The 14,211-nt window shown below is 51.7% G+C and overlaps 4 protein-coding genes across 4 annotated transcripts; all 4 read right to left on the bottom strand.

The window, feature by feature from the left end:
- Positions 1-131: 131 nt before the first annotated feature.
- Positions 132-1,454, bottom strand: PG994_005162 (uncharacterized protein; the record flags this gene model as incomplete). The annotated part of the gene is given in 4 exon segments (XM_066856571.1): positions 132-331; positions 386-1,103; positions 1,181-1,243; positions 1,257-1,454. Coding segments are annotated over 4 exon segments (1,179 nt in total), but the record flags the coding sequence as incomplete, so codon positions are not given.
- Positions 1,455-4,506: 3,052 nt separating this feature from the next.
- Positions 4,507-5,043, bottom strand: PG994_005161 (sister chromatid cohesion protein Eso1; the record flags this gene model as incomplete). The annotated part of the gene is made up of 1 exon (XM_066856570.1): positions 4,507-5,043. One exon carries the CDS (start codon positions 5,041-5,043, stop codon positions 4,507-4,509), a length of 537 nt encoding a protein of 178 aa, XP_066718737.1.
- An 86-nt stretch (positions 5,044-5,129) lies between these two features.
- Positions 5,130-6,173, bottom strand: PG994_005160 (DNA polymerase eta subunit; the record flags this gene model as incomplete). The annotated part of the gene is made up of 1 exon (XM_066856569.1): positions 5,130-6,173. One exon carries the CDS (start codon positions 6,171-6,173, stop codon positions 5,130-5,132), a length of 1,044 nt encoding a protein of 347 aa, XP_066718736.1.
- A 4,978-nt stretch (positions 6,174-11,151) lies between these two features.
- Positions 11,152-12,517, bottom strand: PG994_005159 (Palmitoyltransferase; the record flags this gene model as incomplete). The annotated part of the gene is made up of 3 exons (XM_066856568.1): positions 11,152-11,828; positions 11,888-12,328; positions 12,406-12,517. 3 exons carry the CDS (start codon positions 12,515-12,517, stop codon positions 11,152-11,154), a joined length of 1,230 nt encoding a protein of 409 aa, XP_066718735.1.
- Positions 12,518-14,211: the final 1,694 nt, after the last annotated feature.

Here is a 14,211-nt window from a genome sequence, read left to right as displayed (position 1 = left end):
CAATGCCGCTGGGGGCAGCTGGGCTCCAAAAATCCACGGGCAGTGAGAAGGAACAGTCATTAAAGTATAATGTGCAAGATTTTACTCTTGCCAATCCAAGGCTGGGAATGGGAATATCCAGAATTTGCCGCTCATCGACCGCTGCGATGGCTGCGATGCCTAGAATCCGTGTGTCGGTCAACGCTGTCACGGCTGTCCCGGTTGTGGCGCGCAGAAGATCCGCTGCTGGGCGCCTGGGTACTGGAAGGTTGCGCCGAGTTGCGAGGGGGAGGGGCGGTCTCATACTGTGAGTCGTGTGTTGATGCGAAGGCTTGTGCGCCTGCTGGCGATGCTATAAGAATCAGAATTCACTGTGAACCAATTTTTGAACGTCTCTTGTACGTACCACGCCCATAAAACGAGTCAACCGGCTGGGCCGCCGAGAATCCTGCCGGGCCTGACGGCGGGTTTGATGAGTAGTAAGCACCAGAACTAGTAGTGAAACCAGGCTGTCCAGGTGGTCCGGAAGTTACATAAACTGGCCTACCCTGAACCATCGTTGTGGCAGGGATGGGCTCTCCTCTGGGACCGGTTGTATAGGCAACATTTGCACCATAGTCGCCACTGCTCGGCGCCACGGTTCGGTGTGCGCCAACTACCTCGTATGGCCTTCCTCCAGAAGGGGCTTGAGTAAATCCTGTCCCAGGCATAGAAGCACCACTCGGGTACGAGTCTTGCGGTGACTGGGCAAACTGCGGCTGGCCTGTGGTGTAAGCCTGTTGACCATACCCACCGCTTTGACCAGCGTAGGGAGAGGAGCCTGGGTATCCGGAATTTGAAGAAGCACCATTGTAGCCTGCGGAACCAGTCCCTGGGTATCTTGGAGCGCCAGCATCATAGTTATCACGAGAGGCATCCGAATATTGGTTGGCACCTTCAGTAGGTCCGTAGTACTGACGACTTTGGTGCGTGTCCGAATTACGGTATTGGACTACTGGGGAGTTAGATTTCTGCACGTAGACGCCAGCTGAGGCGATAGTACCTCCGACAGGGTTGCGCGCAGTTTGCTGCCGCCTCTCTTGGTCCCATCGCGCAGAATCTGCTTTCAGATCTTCGATCATTGCCTGCGAGAACCGTCGAGTTAGCAGGCTAGCTTCATTACTCGGATGTTGTTGTTATGGTTGGTGGTGGTGAGCCTTACTGTGGTTAGGTTTCTATAGGCTGTGATGAAGTAGCCTTGGACGACTTGGCCAGTTTGTGGGCTCTGTGCAGCAAACCATATCAGCGATTGAAACGAGGGACTGCGAAACACGGAGAGGAAGTACCTCGTAGACGCCAGGCCGGACGAGTGCATCGTTTCCAAGGTAGCGACAGATGTCGGCTGTTATTACTTCGCGATCTATGCCATCTCTCAGGTACGAAATACTCGTTTTGCCGATTCGACGACGGCGGCGGGGGTTGAGCTGAGCGTCCGGGTCTGGAAGACATCTTGATTACGGGGAGCGGCGGCGTAGAGGTAGTAGAGAAGGATGCCGGGCGACGATGAGGGTTGGAGAAGGACGTCGACGAAGAGATAAAGAAGAGATGGGAGAGAAGAAAACCAGGGGGAGAATGGGGCGAGATAAACCAAGAAATGGATGGTGAGGGGAGCGCACCAAGCCCAAGTGGTGGAGAGGAGAAGAAGGAGAGCGGCTAGGCGTTCTTGTTTGGTGGGGTCTCTTTTTTGGAAAAGAGCACAAGTACGGCAGCAGCAGGAGGAGCCTAGCTGGGAAAGGTGGCCCTCTTGCTGGGAATCTTCCACTCAGGGTTTCTTAGGGGAACCCACCAGCCTTGGCCTTTACCGCGTGCACGTCGTTGGCGGACAGGCAGACAGGGGTACCTGGGAGGTGGGTGGCTGGCTTTGCTTGTCTAAGCCCAATCTTTGAGCCGGTGGCAAGATGATCACTGGCCCAGAAGGTCTTTGGAGCCGAGAGGCAAGAGAAGAAAAGAAGAAGGGGTGGTTGTACCGAATGATTCTGTCTGACACACCATATGCTGCCAGTGAACGAATACCAATCTGGGACAATGCAGGTCTGGACCAGTCAGGGCCGCTGTGGCCGTCAGGTGCGAGGCCTGGAAAGTCCGCTGCAGGAGAGACCAATGAGCAGATCGCCTCCCAATACGGTGGAGCAGTGTTACTGTGTGATCAGAAGTGCGTGGGAGCTTCTGGTTGGCTGTCTATGTCTCTTATGCGAGAACACACATTCAGAAAGAGGACGGGCCGGGCTGTCAGAAGATAATTCGTACTCCAGGCTAGCTAGGCCCAGCAGTAGATAAAACGTATTTATGGGAGTCAAATCGAACAGAGCCTGTGAACGGACAGGCTGACTCGTGTTTGACCTGGCGCTATGCAGGATTTGAGGCAGTATGATGCACGCGATGTGAGCTGCAGTGAGCAATTATGTTGGTTGATGTTGGAAAAATCAAACGATACTGGTAGCCCGGAACTGCAAGAGATCGTCGGTCGGGAGGCGAAAAAGACGACGGAAAAGCAGGCTCACATGAAGGAGATGCGGTGTTGTCTGGGATGGTAGTGGTGGTGTGGCTAGTATTGGATGGAGTGGGAGGGAGAAACCGGCAGGACGGTACATAAGACAACGTATTATTGCCTGGCTGCTGACCTAGCGGACGTATTGTTGATCTGGCGCCGTAAAAATACCGGGACAGGACTGCACGGAAGCTGATGCCGGCGACGATTACAGGGGGAAAAAGTAGAACAGGAGATCTCTGACGATAGGTAGCACAGTTGCAGGCTGCTGACCAGCTGGGCACACAATGTAAGAGAAAAAGGGCCTGGTAAGGTGTTTGTTGAGGCCTAAAGACGGCCTGGCTTCCCTGTTACAGTACCTAAGGGGAAGTGCTAGGGAGGGGCTCCAGTCGGGTACCAGGAACGTTTGCGCCCGTGCTTCACTGGGGTGGGACCTTGGGACCTTGCTTGCCGCCTGTGCTGCTGTTTGCCGTTTTAGCTGACCGCAAGAATGCGCCAAAAAGAAATCCGTTGTCGGTGGCCGGATTGGGCTGGCCTGTCCTGTTACAGCGCGACGGAAGTGTGCGGGATCCTAATGCAGCTATGCGAAAAGCTGATGAGACTAATAAATAAGAGTAGAACAGAGAATACGCAAGAGACGTGCGAGATGAGATCTCTCAGGAATACCTCCTAGATGCAGGGAACAAGGAGCATCTATCTTATACACAGCTTCTGGCCCCTTGCGACGGCATGGTGTGCCAATGTTGCCCAACAGCGAACCTTATTGTTCGCTTGGTCGCGTGCCTCCTCTGGCTGGCCAGAAGCGTGGACGACGTAGTACAGGCAACATCAACATCACCATTGATGCCCTATCAAAGAAAGGCACACCAGGTATGTGATTCGCGATTGGTAGCATCTAAAACGAGAGCAATTATAAGATTTGAAACAACATATTTCCTCGTCATTTGCCTTGGGAGTCGGACAGAACGTGAAGGCTGGTGGTCGGTGACTTTCGTGAATCGTGGTTGCTTCCGGAGCCCACGGGCTTACCTGGCAAGAAAACCACATATTGCCAAGAAGTGGATTGGGTCAGGACACGGAAGCCCTGGTGAAGCCATCCAACTTTGTCAACGTGTCGTGTCTGATGCACTGAGACTGCAGGCTGGGAGGTGCCTGCTTGGAGTTGGGTAGCAATGCGTAGGGTCCAGATAAATACAGAGTAGTCATCGGTGCCTAAGCTGCACGACCAATCATAGCCTCGTGGATCCAGTTCTGAGGCGCCTCTTGGGAAAGCTCCTCCCTACTTGCTGCCCAGGCTCGACATCAGTGCTGGGAAACAAGTGCACGATTCAAGGAAGCAGACCATGTTTGGGTGGCCTTGTGACGCAAATAGATCCCTCTTCTCATGACACTTCAAGTGACATCTGTTTGCCGATAGACTGTCACACCCATCCACAGCGCGCCGATGAGGAGAACTGCCGGCGACCTTGTCACATTCGTGATACTATCTATGAGGCCCTCCGATCGAAGATATCGTACCATTATCATGCTTTCACGGAGGGCCTTGCCTACTTAAAACGCCACATCCCCCCCGGGGCTGTCTTGCGATATAGTACGTCGTGGAGGTAGATGCCGGAAGTGCTGCCGCGAAGCCCGGAGGCCAACTAGTTCTGTGGGCTTTTGAAAACCGACGCTTCTTTAGGCCGACTAATCAAGCTCCAATGCCTTTGTGCCTGAATACTACGACCTCCCATCTGCTAATCTGTCGCTGTTTCCCCCTCAGGCAGGAGGCTGCACAAGCAGCATGGCACTAGTGGTTCAGCCTACCAATACCCACGCAGCCCTTCGCTTCTCTCCTTCTATCTCGCTGGGATGGAATATATGCATGTACAGCTCGACGTGAGATTATGCTTCCTGGCCCTTGCCAGATCTGTGATGGTCCCGGTTGGTTGGCGCAACGGCAAGATCCACAAGATGTGGTTTTGATGTATCACTCGCTTTCAACGGCATACAACCTCGGGTCATCCAAAGTTCAATTTGCTCTGCTTCTTACCGCTGCCTCGCGCTGCCTGTCTTGAGGTAGATGCAGAAGGCCGCTGATTGCGTGGACCGGCGGGTCGATTGGCTAATGTCGAACTGCCACGTTCTTCCTCCTGGAGGTCCTTAGCGAAATGCCAGTCCAGATGGCTTTGATGTGCTTCGGCGCTTTCAAGCCTTGCATGGCAACGCGAGCATGTATAGTTCGTGATTGGCACCTGCTGGGTTTTAGTCTCAGCCGTAGATGCATCCTGTTCTACTTCAAGACTCGCACCATGCTCAGGGGACGGCTGGGGTTCTAGTGCTTGATGAAACTGGTGATTTCCAGTTTCCTCGGTCCCACCATCATTGGCATCACTGGAAGATGCCGCCCGTGCAAGAAACCGTTGAATACCCGGGTTGTCGATCCTTCTCCTTTTCTCTGCCCTTTCTTCAGAAGGGGAATCAATGCTGGCCTCACGAGAGGACGACATGAGGGATTTCGCTTCCTCGCCTTTCAGTAGGAACCCCCCAATGCCCATATTGCCTGTAACACCATCTTCAAACCCTGCGACGCTTAAGCTCAGGTTGGCGCATGGCCAAATTCTTCCTTCTAAAGCTATTTGGTTCATGAGGTTTTCGCAAGTTCAAATAAGGCTGTCTCGTCCAGTACCTTGCCCTGTGGGATAGCATTCTGACGCGACCGTGTCTGTCCCCCGTGGCGGTGATGGAGGTTGATGGTCTTGGGCCGCCGCTTGTTTTCCAGCACCCCTTCTTCCACCAATCGCGAGAAGATGTCGGCGGCAAAGATTCTGAGCCATCTTATAGCCTGATCCATGCTATTAATGACTGGCCGGAACGACTTGGCCGAGAGCATCGACTTGATCTGTGTGCGTGCGTTTACTTCACTGGTGTCAACCCCGCGAATCGTGTTGTAAAGCCATATGCCCGTGTCCTCCCCTAATTTCGCTTTCATCTGTTCAACCGGGATGGCCAGTAGCTCTTTGATGGCATCCGTCTCAAATACAGACGTGACTTGCTCGCCAAGCTTCCCTCCTAGATTGCGAATCTTCGTAACTTTCATGTCTGACAAGAAGTGTTGGACGGCTCGGTTACGTATGACGGTCTGCTGGTTGGGCTTCTTGTGGCCGGAGCCCAACTTACTGAGCATCTTATTAGATGCAATGCCAGCAGAGCATGTGTACCCAATCTTCCGCCGGATTTCTGCACGTATGTCTCGTACAATTTCCGACCCAATTAGGATGGCCACATCGTCCCAATCCGGGTCGTCTGTCTCTGCCTCCGCATCATCTAGGTCCACGAGCGCATCGGCTTGCCAGTCAAGGGCGCTGATTGGGGGCAGGGGCAGCTTTTCTGTGGGATCATCGTACGGGGGAGGGTAGGACAGCTCAGGGAACCTCTGCAGCAGAATCGAGTGGATTTGGGCGGATAAATCAATGAAGACCTCGTCGATGGAAGCCTTCTCTACCTTCTGCAATTGCGCCGGAAGAAACTCCTTAATAAGAGCAAGAATCATTCTCGACTGCAGTCGGTAGGGGTCCAAGGAAACCTTGTGAGTTCCTATATGCGAGGCAGCATCTTCATGGTAAGCCCACTTCTCATCTCCTTCTTTCCAAGTAGCAACATGCTGGGCTATGAGCTGCGGGCACATCTTTTGGCATCCGCAACTGTGCAGTGACGCCCGATCCCGAACTTGCGGGCAGGGTAGTTGACGGCAATTAAGCCTTGCCTGTACTTCCTATTAGATCTGGTGAAAATCGCATATTGCTGGCAGACGAGACATACCACTGTTGGACAGCCAGAGGTTGGTCTTCAGGTGTTCCTAGCCGAACCATCTCGCACTGAGCGTAGAACGCATCGAGATCAATATGAGAAACGACCCTCAGCGGCGATGAAGTCGAGTATGACGTCAAGAGTCCGAGTTGCCTGTACGTAAACTGCGACTTTCGTCGACTCGTCCCGTAACCCGGGAGGAGCCCTGGAATATGGGCGAGGAAGGCATGATTTGATGATGTTGTTAATGATGATCAAGGGAGAGTGTGTGAGAGAGGCAACAAATGTGTTTAGGTCAGCAACTCATGGATGCGTGAAGTAGGTAGACAATACTAGCTAGACCAAGTAATGGTCAGCAATCGTATCGCGACAACCGTCCATGTCTGTTGTCGGTTTGGGAGAAGCGAGCGGTTCAAGCGATGATGTTGCAATCACGGAGATGCCTCCGTCCGGACCCGAATGGTAAGGACTGGCGGACGCGGCAGGTTTCCCTCGTCTAAACTTAACGAGGTCGCGTCGCTTTCAAGAAAAGTGGAGAACGCACCAGGCAAGCGCAAGCTTACGATCAAACTCGGCAGATCTCAAGATGGACGGACGTACTGTCGCACGCAATATATCATGCATATGTCTGCTCAATGTACTTGATTCCCACTGATGCACGTTTTACCCTACTTTGAGATCCGGTAGGTCCCCTGCTGGTCCAGTGTTCGTGGATCAGCTATGTAGGTTTCTACTTCTTCAGGGGCGACAATGCAGTTGTTGCCGCTTTCCAACGGTCGCTCTTTTTGTCCCTAATCATTCATGGCGTCCTGATAGACCATCCAGATACCGGATACTGACCGCGATATCTCCTTCTTCATTTATGTGACAGTTCTTGACCACATCCCTCCGCAACCCAAGCCCTCACAACAAGCAATGGCCGCCTTGATACACCCACGTAAGGATAACCTACCGTCTGATGTTCGTCTGTGAGCTTCTTTAGATTTACTGTTCATCCACCTTCCTAGTCTCGGATTCTACCTCTTTAGGCGAATCCGTGGAGGTGAAGGCTTGGGTCCGACGTAACGTATCCATTCATGAGATTCTTGCTCTTGGCTTTACCGAGTGACAGTAGGTGAGTAGTGGGGGTTGGGGCGAGTACCAGAATTAGAAGAACAACCGTTTAAGAAACGTTAACCGTTCGGGTGCGTTCTCGAACCGGCACTGCATCGAGTCTCAACGGTTGTCGAGTAAAAATAGACAGCCGCTGGAGATGTAAAGTCACCCCCACATCATCTCGCCTGACCTGGTGAGTGAGGTACGGCGCGACGGCGGTGCCTATGGAAAAGGTACACGGACGCCTAGAGCGCAAGAAGGGTATTGGGGCAGGAGTTTCTATACCGTTCCTCCCATGAAGCAATACCAATTTTGGCCCCCTATTTCTTCTGGTGCTGAGGTAACGCAGAACACCCATGCTTTCTTTCAGCCTACTTACTTCAGGCATCGCCGTAAGGTCATGTGTCATAAGTGCGTTTGGATCTACTGCTCGGATACCTGCAGTGTTATGAGCGAGATTTGACTAACGTATCCGATATGCAATCTGCATTCCCAATGGCGCATGTACTGCCGGCATACTGTCCCTGTTGCGTAGCATCAGACTGCAGAGAGTTGGAGTGACGGTGACGCACAAGGCTGAGAGAGGGATTACTTGACATCTGATGTTGCATGTCTCAATGCTAGAATTAAAAATAGTAGAAGCATGGTCCTAGTTGACAATACATACTTTGTATTACAACACCCTGCCGGCCAGAAGTGTGGATCGAGGCTCTTGTATGCCTTCCTTACGAGGAGGCAGCCTTATGCTTCTTTTCCACCACCCCTTGCATGAGTAGGCGTGGTAATGGCTGTAATAGTAGTACAAGGTGGGGGGTATGACCAATTCCTTGATACTTAGGCCTACATACACCTATCTACAGGAATCCAGAGTACCGGCTGCGAGTGGATGTGACGTAACTGCAGCTCGTTAGGTACTCCAATTCCGAGAGAGGTGAACTGTTGCGCGCAGTCCAGGCGGGGCCGTGAGAAGCAACATCCGCTTAGTGTGCGACCTGCCTTTAAGAGACTGTTCGACATACCGAAGTCGTAGCCAGGGGGCCTCTGCCCTGGAAGGGGGTTACCAGAATGGAGGCTCGCAGCGGCGAAGCCATGGGCGAAGAATAGCCAGACCGGTCCAGGCTTTGACAATGGAAGACGTATTAGGTCGGGCCTTCTTTGGGAAGGTGAAAGCTGTCAATTTCATCTTACTGCCATTATAGGTAGGTAGGTGTTTGTCTCAACTTCCATGCCGTTAGATATACAGGGTTGGGCTAACGAGGCCAACGTCAAGGACATAAGTCAATGCCGAACGGTCAGTCCCTTCCGATTTTGAAAGATTTAGGGACGGCGCCGGAGAAAGTGCAACCAGGAGCTGAATGTCTCAGTTGGCCCAGCAAGCCGAGTGGTCCTGAAGACAGCCTCATCTTCAGGTAACTCTCAGCTGGCGCGCCTCGACAGGGCTGGAGCAAGGCTAGGTTTTCCACGTGTTAGAGAACTGCGCTTTTGCATATCTCCACCGACGATCGCGAACACATACCAAAGCCACGTCAAATAGAAGCCAAGATAAGAGCTGAAACCAAAAATAGATACCCAAGTAGGTATTGCATGCGGAAACGTTCTTTTGTTCTGCAGATCCGGACCGTGAAAGCCTCTCTCGGATGTCGCTTGGAGCCATATAGGGCTGAAGGCAACGCCCACACCCCCTCCTTGACTAGGTCGATCCAAATTGTCAAGATCAGGCTGGCGGCTAGAGACTCACTTGTGGGTATAAAATGTAAGCATCAAGGGAGTGGGTAAGAAGTGGTCTCCTCGACCCATGTTTTTGTCGAAATGCTCCGCCTTTTCCCAAGGCAAGCAGGCGGAAAGAAGTAAAATAAGCGTCATAATGACCTCCCCTGAGTCTCAGGCAGGACATGAGCACCGGACTCGACGATGACTGATCCTACAACGGCTTTGCAGGGTGGGTAGATCAATACAACACTGCCGTAATCTTACGTAGGATGCCGCTTCGAAGGCTTTGCTATCCGAGCCGGTCTGGCTGCTATAGAGTCCGAAAGGGGCTTGTTTCCCTTGGTGAGTAGTATCGTAGATTCTAGCGCAAGAACCCAACAACAACCTTGCTCTAGGGCTGAGGCCTGGGTATCCAAGCAATGTATACATGCTTCGCCCTCCGTTCTGATTGTCAATAAGCTTCTTTCAATATGTAAGACTTATTTTGAGCACGCGTTGTTTTTGTCGTTGTTCTCGATCCGACAGATAAGCCCCTATCATGGCTTCATGGGCGATTTAGTGGTATAAGTCGATACTGTCCGGCTGGATATTTTGAACGGTACCTGAATTCGAGCTAGCTCTCACCGAGAGACTCTGACATAACCCAGAGCTATTGGAGACGGCCACCATTCAGAATCTCCTAGTGTACTTGCGCACATGCCTGGTGTTCGTCTCCCAAAGCTCCTTGCATGCTTATCTGACTGAAGCACATCGCAATGAACCATGAACCCATAACTGCCTGAATTAGCCTGATGTATCCTAGGAGCCCGGGCTTCGATCATTGCGGCGGTGACCTTTTATCTGATGGTGGGATAGTAGTGCATGTTTGACCGGACTAGCTGCCCTATCTGGCAGTGCCCCTTCCTGCTTCACCACCAAAGAAGTATAGGACGTATGTGAACTCGAAGGAAGCGACGTCGCCGCCGAGGATCATCACTATATGTCAGCTTTTAGGCGTCTTCTTCGTCAGCAGCAGGTAGGACGGTCCGAATGGGGCCCTTCTTGATGTATCGAGGTTGATTAGGTGTGACTTCAGTCGTCCTAAGTCTGTCTGTAGACTGCCTGAGATAACCATAGGGTGTCCATGATACTCGCTGGCGAACCGATATAAAGGGGACGGCTTCTTCAGTTGTTGCAATGGAGTAGAGTCCTCGAGCAAAGCAACGACCATACAATACCTCATCATTACCACAGCGTCATAACAATCTAAATCTCCTAAATATTCCATTATCAGACTTCTTCCACGACGTTCTCATCCCAAGAATCAACATCAGGACAAATTACCAAACACTGCATCATGTGAGCAAGACCTCTCACGTATATCAAAACATGACACTAATGTAGTGAGCGATAGGGCTCTGCACGGAACTGCCCTTACAACAGACCACCCGCTAGTGTGCAACCGGGATGGAAAGACCATCACATGCTGCGAATGTAAAGACAACACGCTTTTCCACGTGAATCGTTGGGGGTTATGGGTCTGTGAAGGTTGCGGTCATTGCCGAGCCAGTGGTTGCGGCTGTGCCGATTATTGAAGAATACCAGGCAAGCTACGCTCCTATCGATTGAGCTTGATGATGGAGGGGGTGGGCTTGGTTCAATGTCTGTCTTTTGTTTGGATTCTCTCCTTTTGGGTAAACGGTAGATCTGGTTCGGGTCAGGCGTTTGTTTGAATTTCTCCTTTTCGGTCATGGGTAGGGAGGGGTCTGGTTCGGTGTCAGTCATGCCTTTCAATTTTCTCCTTTGTAATGGGTAGATAGATAAAATAGAATCGAAAAGAAGGCCTTCTTTCAAGATGTCATAGCACCGCACGAAGTACCTGTCCTGTCCGCCATTTTCAAGTTTGGAGAGCTCATCTGGTTGATGCCGATGGATAGGATGGAATATTATCCTGATTAAAATTCTATAAACCTGTAAGTTCTGGTAACTGCATTTCCACCAACGCCTTTTGATGCTCTCTGGGTATCTTGAATATGCCTGGTTAAAATCTGTCCCTTCCCCGACCAAAATAATTATCTCATCTCTAACCCATCCGGCCCAGCAGCCGGTTCCTGAGCCAGGCCGTGCCGCACGCGCACCTCGTTCACGATCTTGCCCATACGGTAGAAACTCTCGTTCCGGTCGTGTTTCGTACAGGGCGACCTCCGTATCGGGAACAACCAGTCAATAAGGTTGGTTCCCATAACTTCCTTCCAATTTTCCCAGTACCCCAAGTCCCACGGGTTCTCGCCGGCCTCCGTTCGAAGGATGGCGAAGGTTCGATGAGCAAGTGAATCTCGCGCTTCACGTCCTAGATTCGGGGAGTTGACCCGGGCCACGGCGCCGTTGCCATTGTTATGTTGGTTCGTGGAATACGAAGAACCTGGCCTTGCCAACGGATAGTTGATAACATGGTAGCTGTCCGTACCTTCGCTTCCGCGAGGTATCCGCACCGCCAGCTGATAGACCTTGGTACGGGACCCCAGCAGATCCACATTGGTCATGTTGAGCAGGACATATCGAAGAGATGTTATCGTCATCATGAAAGTGAACAAGCCAAAAAAGCCTCCGAGTCCCAGGGCGCCAACCAGAAAGCCATCCACCCCGTCGCCGCTGTTCATCTGCTTCGTTAGACTCGAACCAGCGGCACCAAGGACAATGCCACAATAGCAGGCCGTGTATGTGGTGAACTGAACGAAGAACTTGAAAGCTGTTGGACTTATTAGCCAGTTGTCTTACCCATCGTAAGAAGCTAGCCTGGCAACCTACAATTTTCGCCCACCATACCACCAGCCCAAGGACAGTAATGATCCATGCGCAACACGCAACGGTTCAATTCGCTACTATGATGAGCACGATCGGGTTTCCAATTACAGCACTCAGAACACCACTTGGGACGACCATCGGTTTCGCAAATGAAGACATCTTTTGTATAGAACTGCTCAAGTCCGGGACTATCAGGGTTGGAGTCGGGCGCCATAAAGTACGGCTGGCCCTCGAGGTCGTCTGCGCGATGCGCCTTGTCGCTCCCATACCTGCTGCCCCTCCGCGAGACGGCGAGCGGGCCGAGAGGCACCAAGCCGGGGTCGGTATTGATCGTGACAATCGTGCGCAAGTAGGTCGCAATCATGAGGAACATGAACAGGAAATACAGGACGAGGACGGTGACGGCGCTGCCATTTTGTTGTCGGTCGTGGATCAGGTAGTCAACTAAGGAGAGCGCAACGAGAGTCAGTATTGAAGAGGATCGCCATGACTGTCGTCTTCAAGGAATTGGCAGAGCTTACCACAGACACGGGCTACAGTAACGTAGGTCGCATAGCCGACAGCTACAGCAAGAATTACTGGAATGACGCGCGTTACCCACCGCGATGCGGCCTTTGTGCTTTCGAAAGACATTACCAGCTCATCGTATCCGCGCGAGGGACGTCGTGAACTGGCGCAAGGCTGCAGATAAATGCAACAAACAAAAGAGCCTGTTGAGAAAGAGGTGCATTTGGGCGGCAGTATATTACATATTAGGTTAATTACATGGTATAAGACCAAATTACGATTGCGACGCTGGCCGGTTGATTGGTTTGATGGTTAGCTGCAGGTCATCACCTAAACCCGCCTGCTAGGACTTTCTTCTGGCGCTACGACGCCCCGGTTTGCCCGAAGCCCAGGCCTGAAACCCCCCACTGCTAATATCCCGTGCCTTTCTTTTCCGATTCTTACTGAATCCTCCATCCCTTGTCCATGTTTCTCAAACTCCACTGTCGCGGCAGTTTGCTCTTGCGATTTGACGCTATCCCGGATACGTTTGATTAGGACCTCATCTACCGAGATACACTGTATGCCTCTGATATGCAAGTTCATATTTGGCAAACGCAACCTGCAGCGATCTTGAGCACTTTTTCCTTCTTCGCATTCAAACACTCTCAACCACGTTCCTGCATGTCGCCGCATAACTGGGACTCTGTGCAATACTCTCTGTCTGGGCTGCCGTTCGTTTTCCCCGCCCGCTTCGACGAAGGAGTGCTCAAATGCGTCAACTTCTACTCATTGGCTGGACCATCAGTCTCTTGGAGCGAACCAAGAGGTAGAACTTATCCCCCGCGTCTCAGGTCCAATGAGGTGTTGCACTATTTGCTGAGGTTTCACTCATATCATGTCTGACAATCTGTTGGAGCCGCATCTCAAGTGAACGGCAGAGCTTTCCCAGCTTGCAAGCACAATATTGAGTCATTGTTTTGCTTGAGTGTGAGGCCCCGTCAACCGTAACACTCGCCTAATGTGTTTGATTCCCTGAAAACGGTACTCATCTACCGCATATGGATGCAACTCTCGAAGTTTGGAAGCAGCAGGTAACGTGCTCGCCCGTGCGGCTGATTTATGCCTCGTTTGTCAGGGAGAGTGCGTAAAGGTAGGGAGATAATGTGGTCATCATGCCTTTTTCAGCTCGTGGCGTTTCCAGGATACCATGACGCTCAACTCGGGTCTGAGATGAATTCAAACTCTCTGGGGCGACGCAACTTGCTGATAAGAGCCCCGGAACCCTGCCCATAAGGACATATCTTCAAGAATGGCCCGTCGACTATAGGAATCTATAACCACCAGGCGGTAAACATGAACACCTGAACCAGGGTCGTCGAAGATCGAAGTGCCTTGGTGAGCCCTTCGCAACATCTAGGATGAGTATTGATTTCTAGCCTTCGCCATGGTAAGCTATGAAGACCAGGCTCTTCCTAAGCACGCGCGTCTTTGCAGTTCGAAGGACTTCACTCAGATTGAGGTTCTGGAAGCAAGTAAGCCTTCTATATATTAGCTCGAAGTCCTCTCCATGAGTTCAAGCCTCCCTCCAGCTTCAGTTCTTCAGAAGAGTTGAGACTGATCTTTGCATACGCCTCCTTTTGCACTTGCCAGCCCGCAAATAGGTGCAAATTGCTCTAAGATCTCACTGTTCCACCTACAGTTCGAGATTCAAACCCCGAAAACGCGCTTCTCATTGGGCAGAATCTCTGCTATTGTCTTTTCTTTCTATCGGTTGATTTGACTCGGAAGAAATTGGGTATCGTCCAGTGGCGTTTCTCTGATCTATTGAGTATGGTGCT

This window comes from Apiospora phragmitis (genome assembly GCF_038363925.1).
Source record: "Apiospora phragmitis strain CBS 135458 chromosome Unknown utg000005l:1.0-4161743.0:1.0-4166827.0, whole genome shotgun sequence".
NCBI classification, from domain to species: Eukaryota; Fungi; Ascomycota; class Sordariomycetes; order Amphisphaeriales; family Apiosporaceae; genus Apiospora; species Apiospora phragmitis.
The sequence above is the reverse complement of the archived record's forward strand: the minus strand, read 5'-3'. Positions and strand labels throughout refer to the sequence as shown.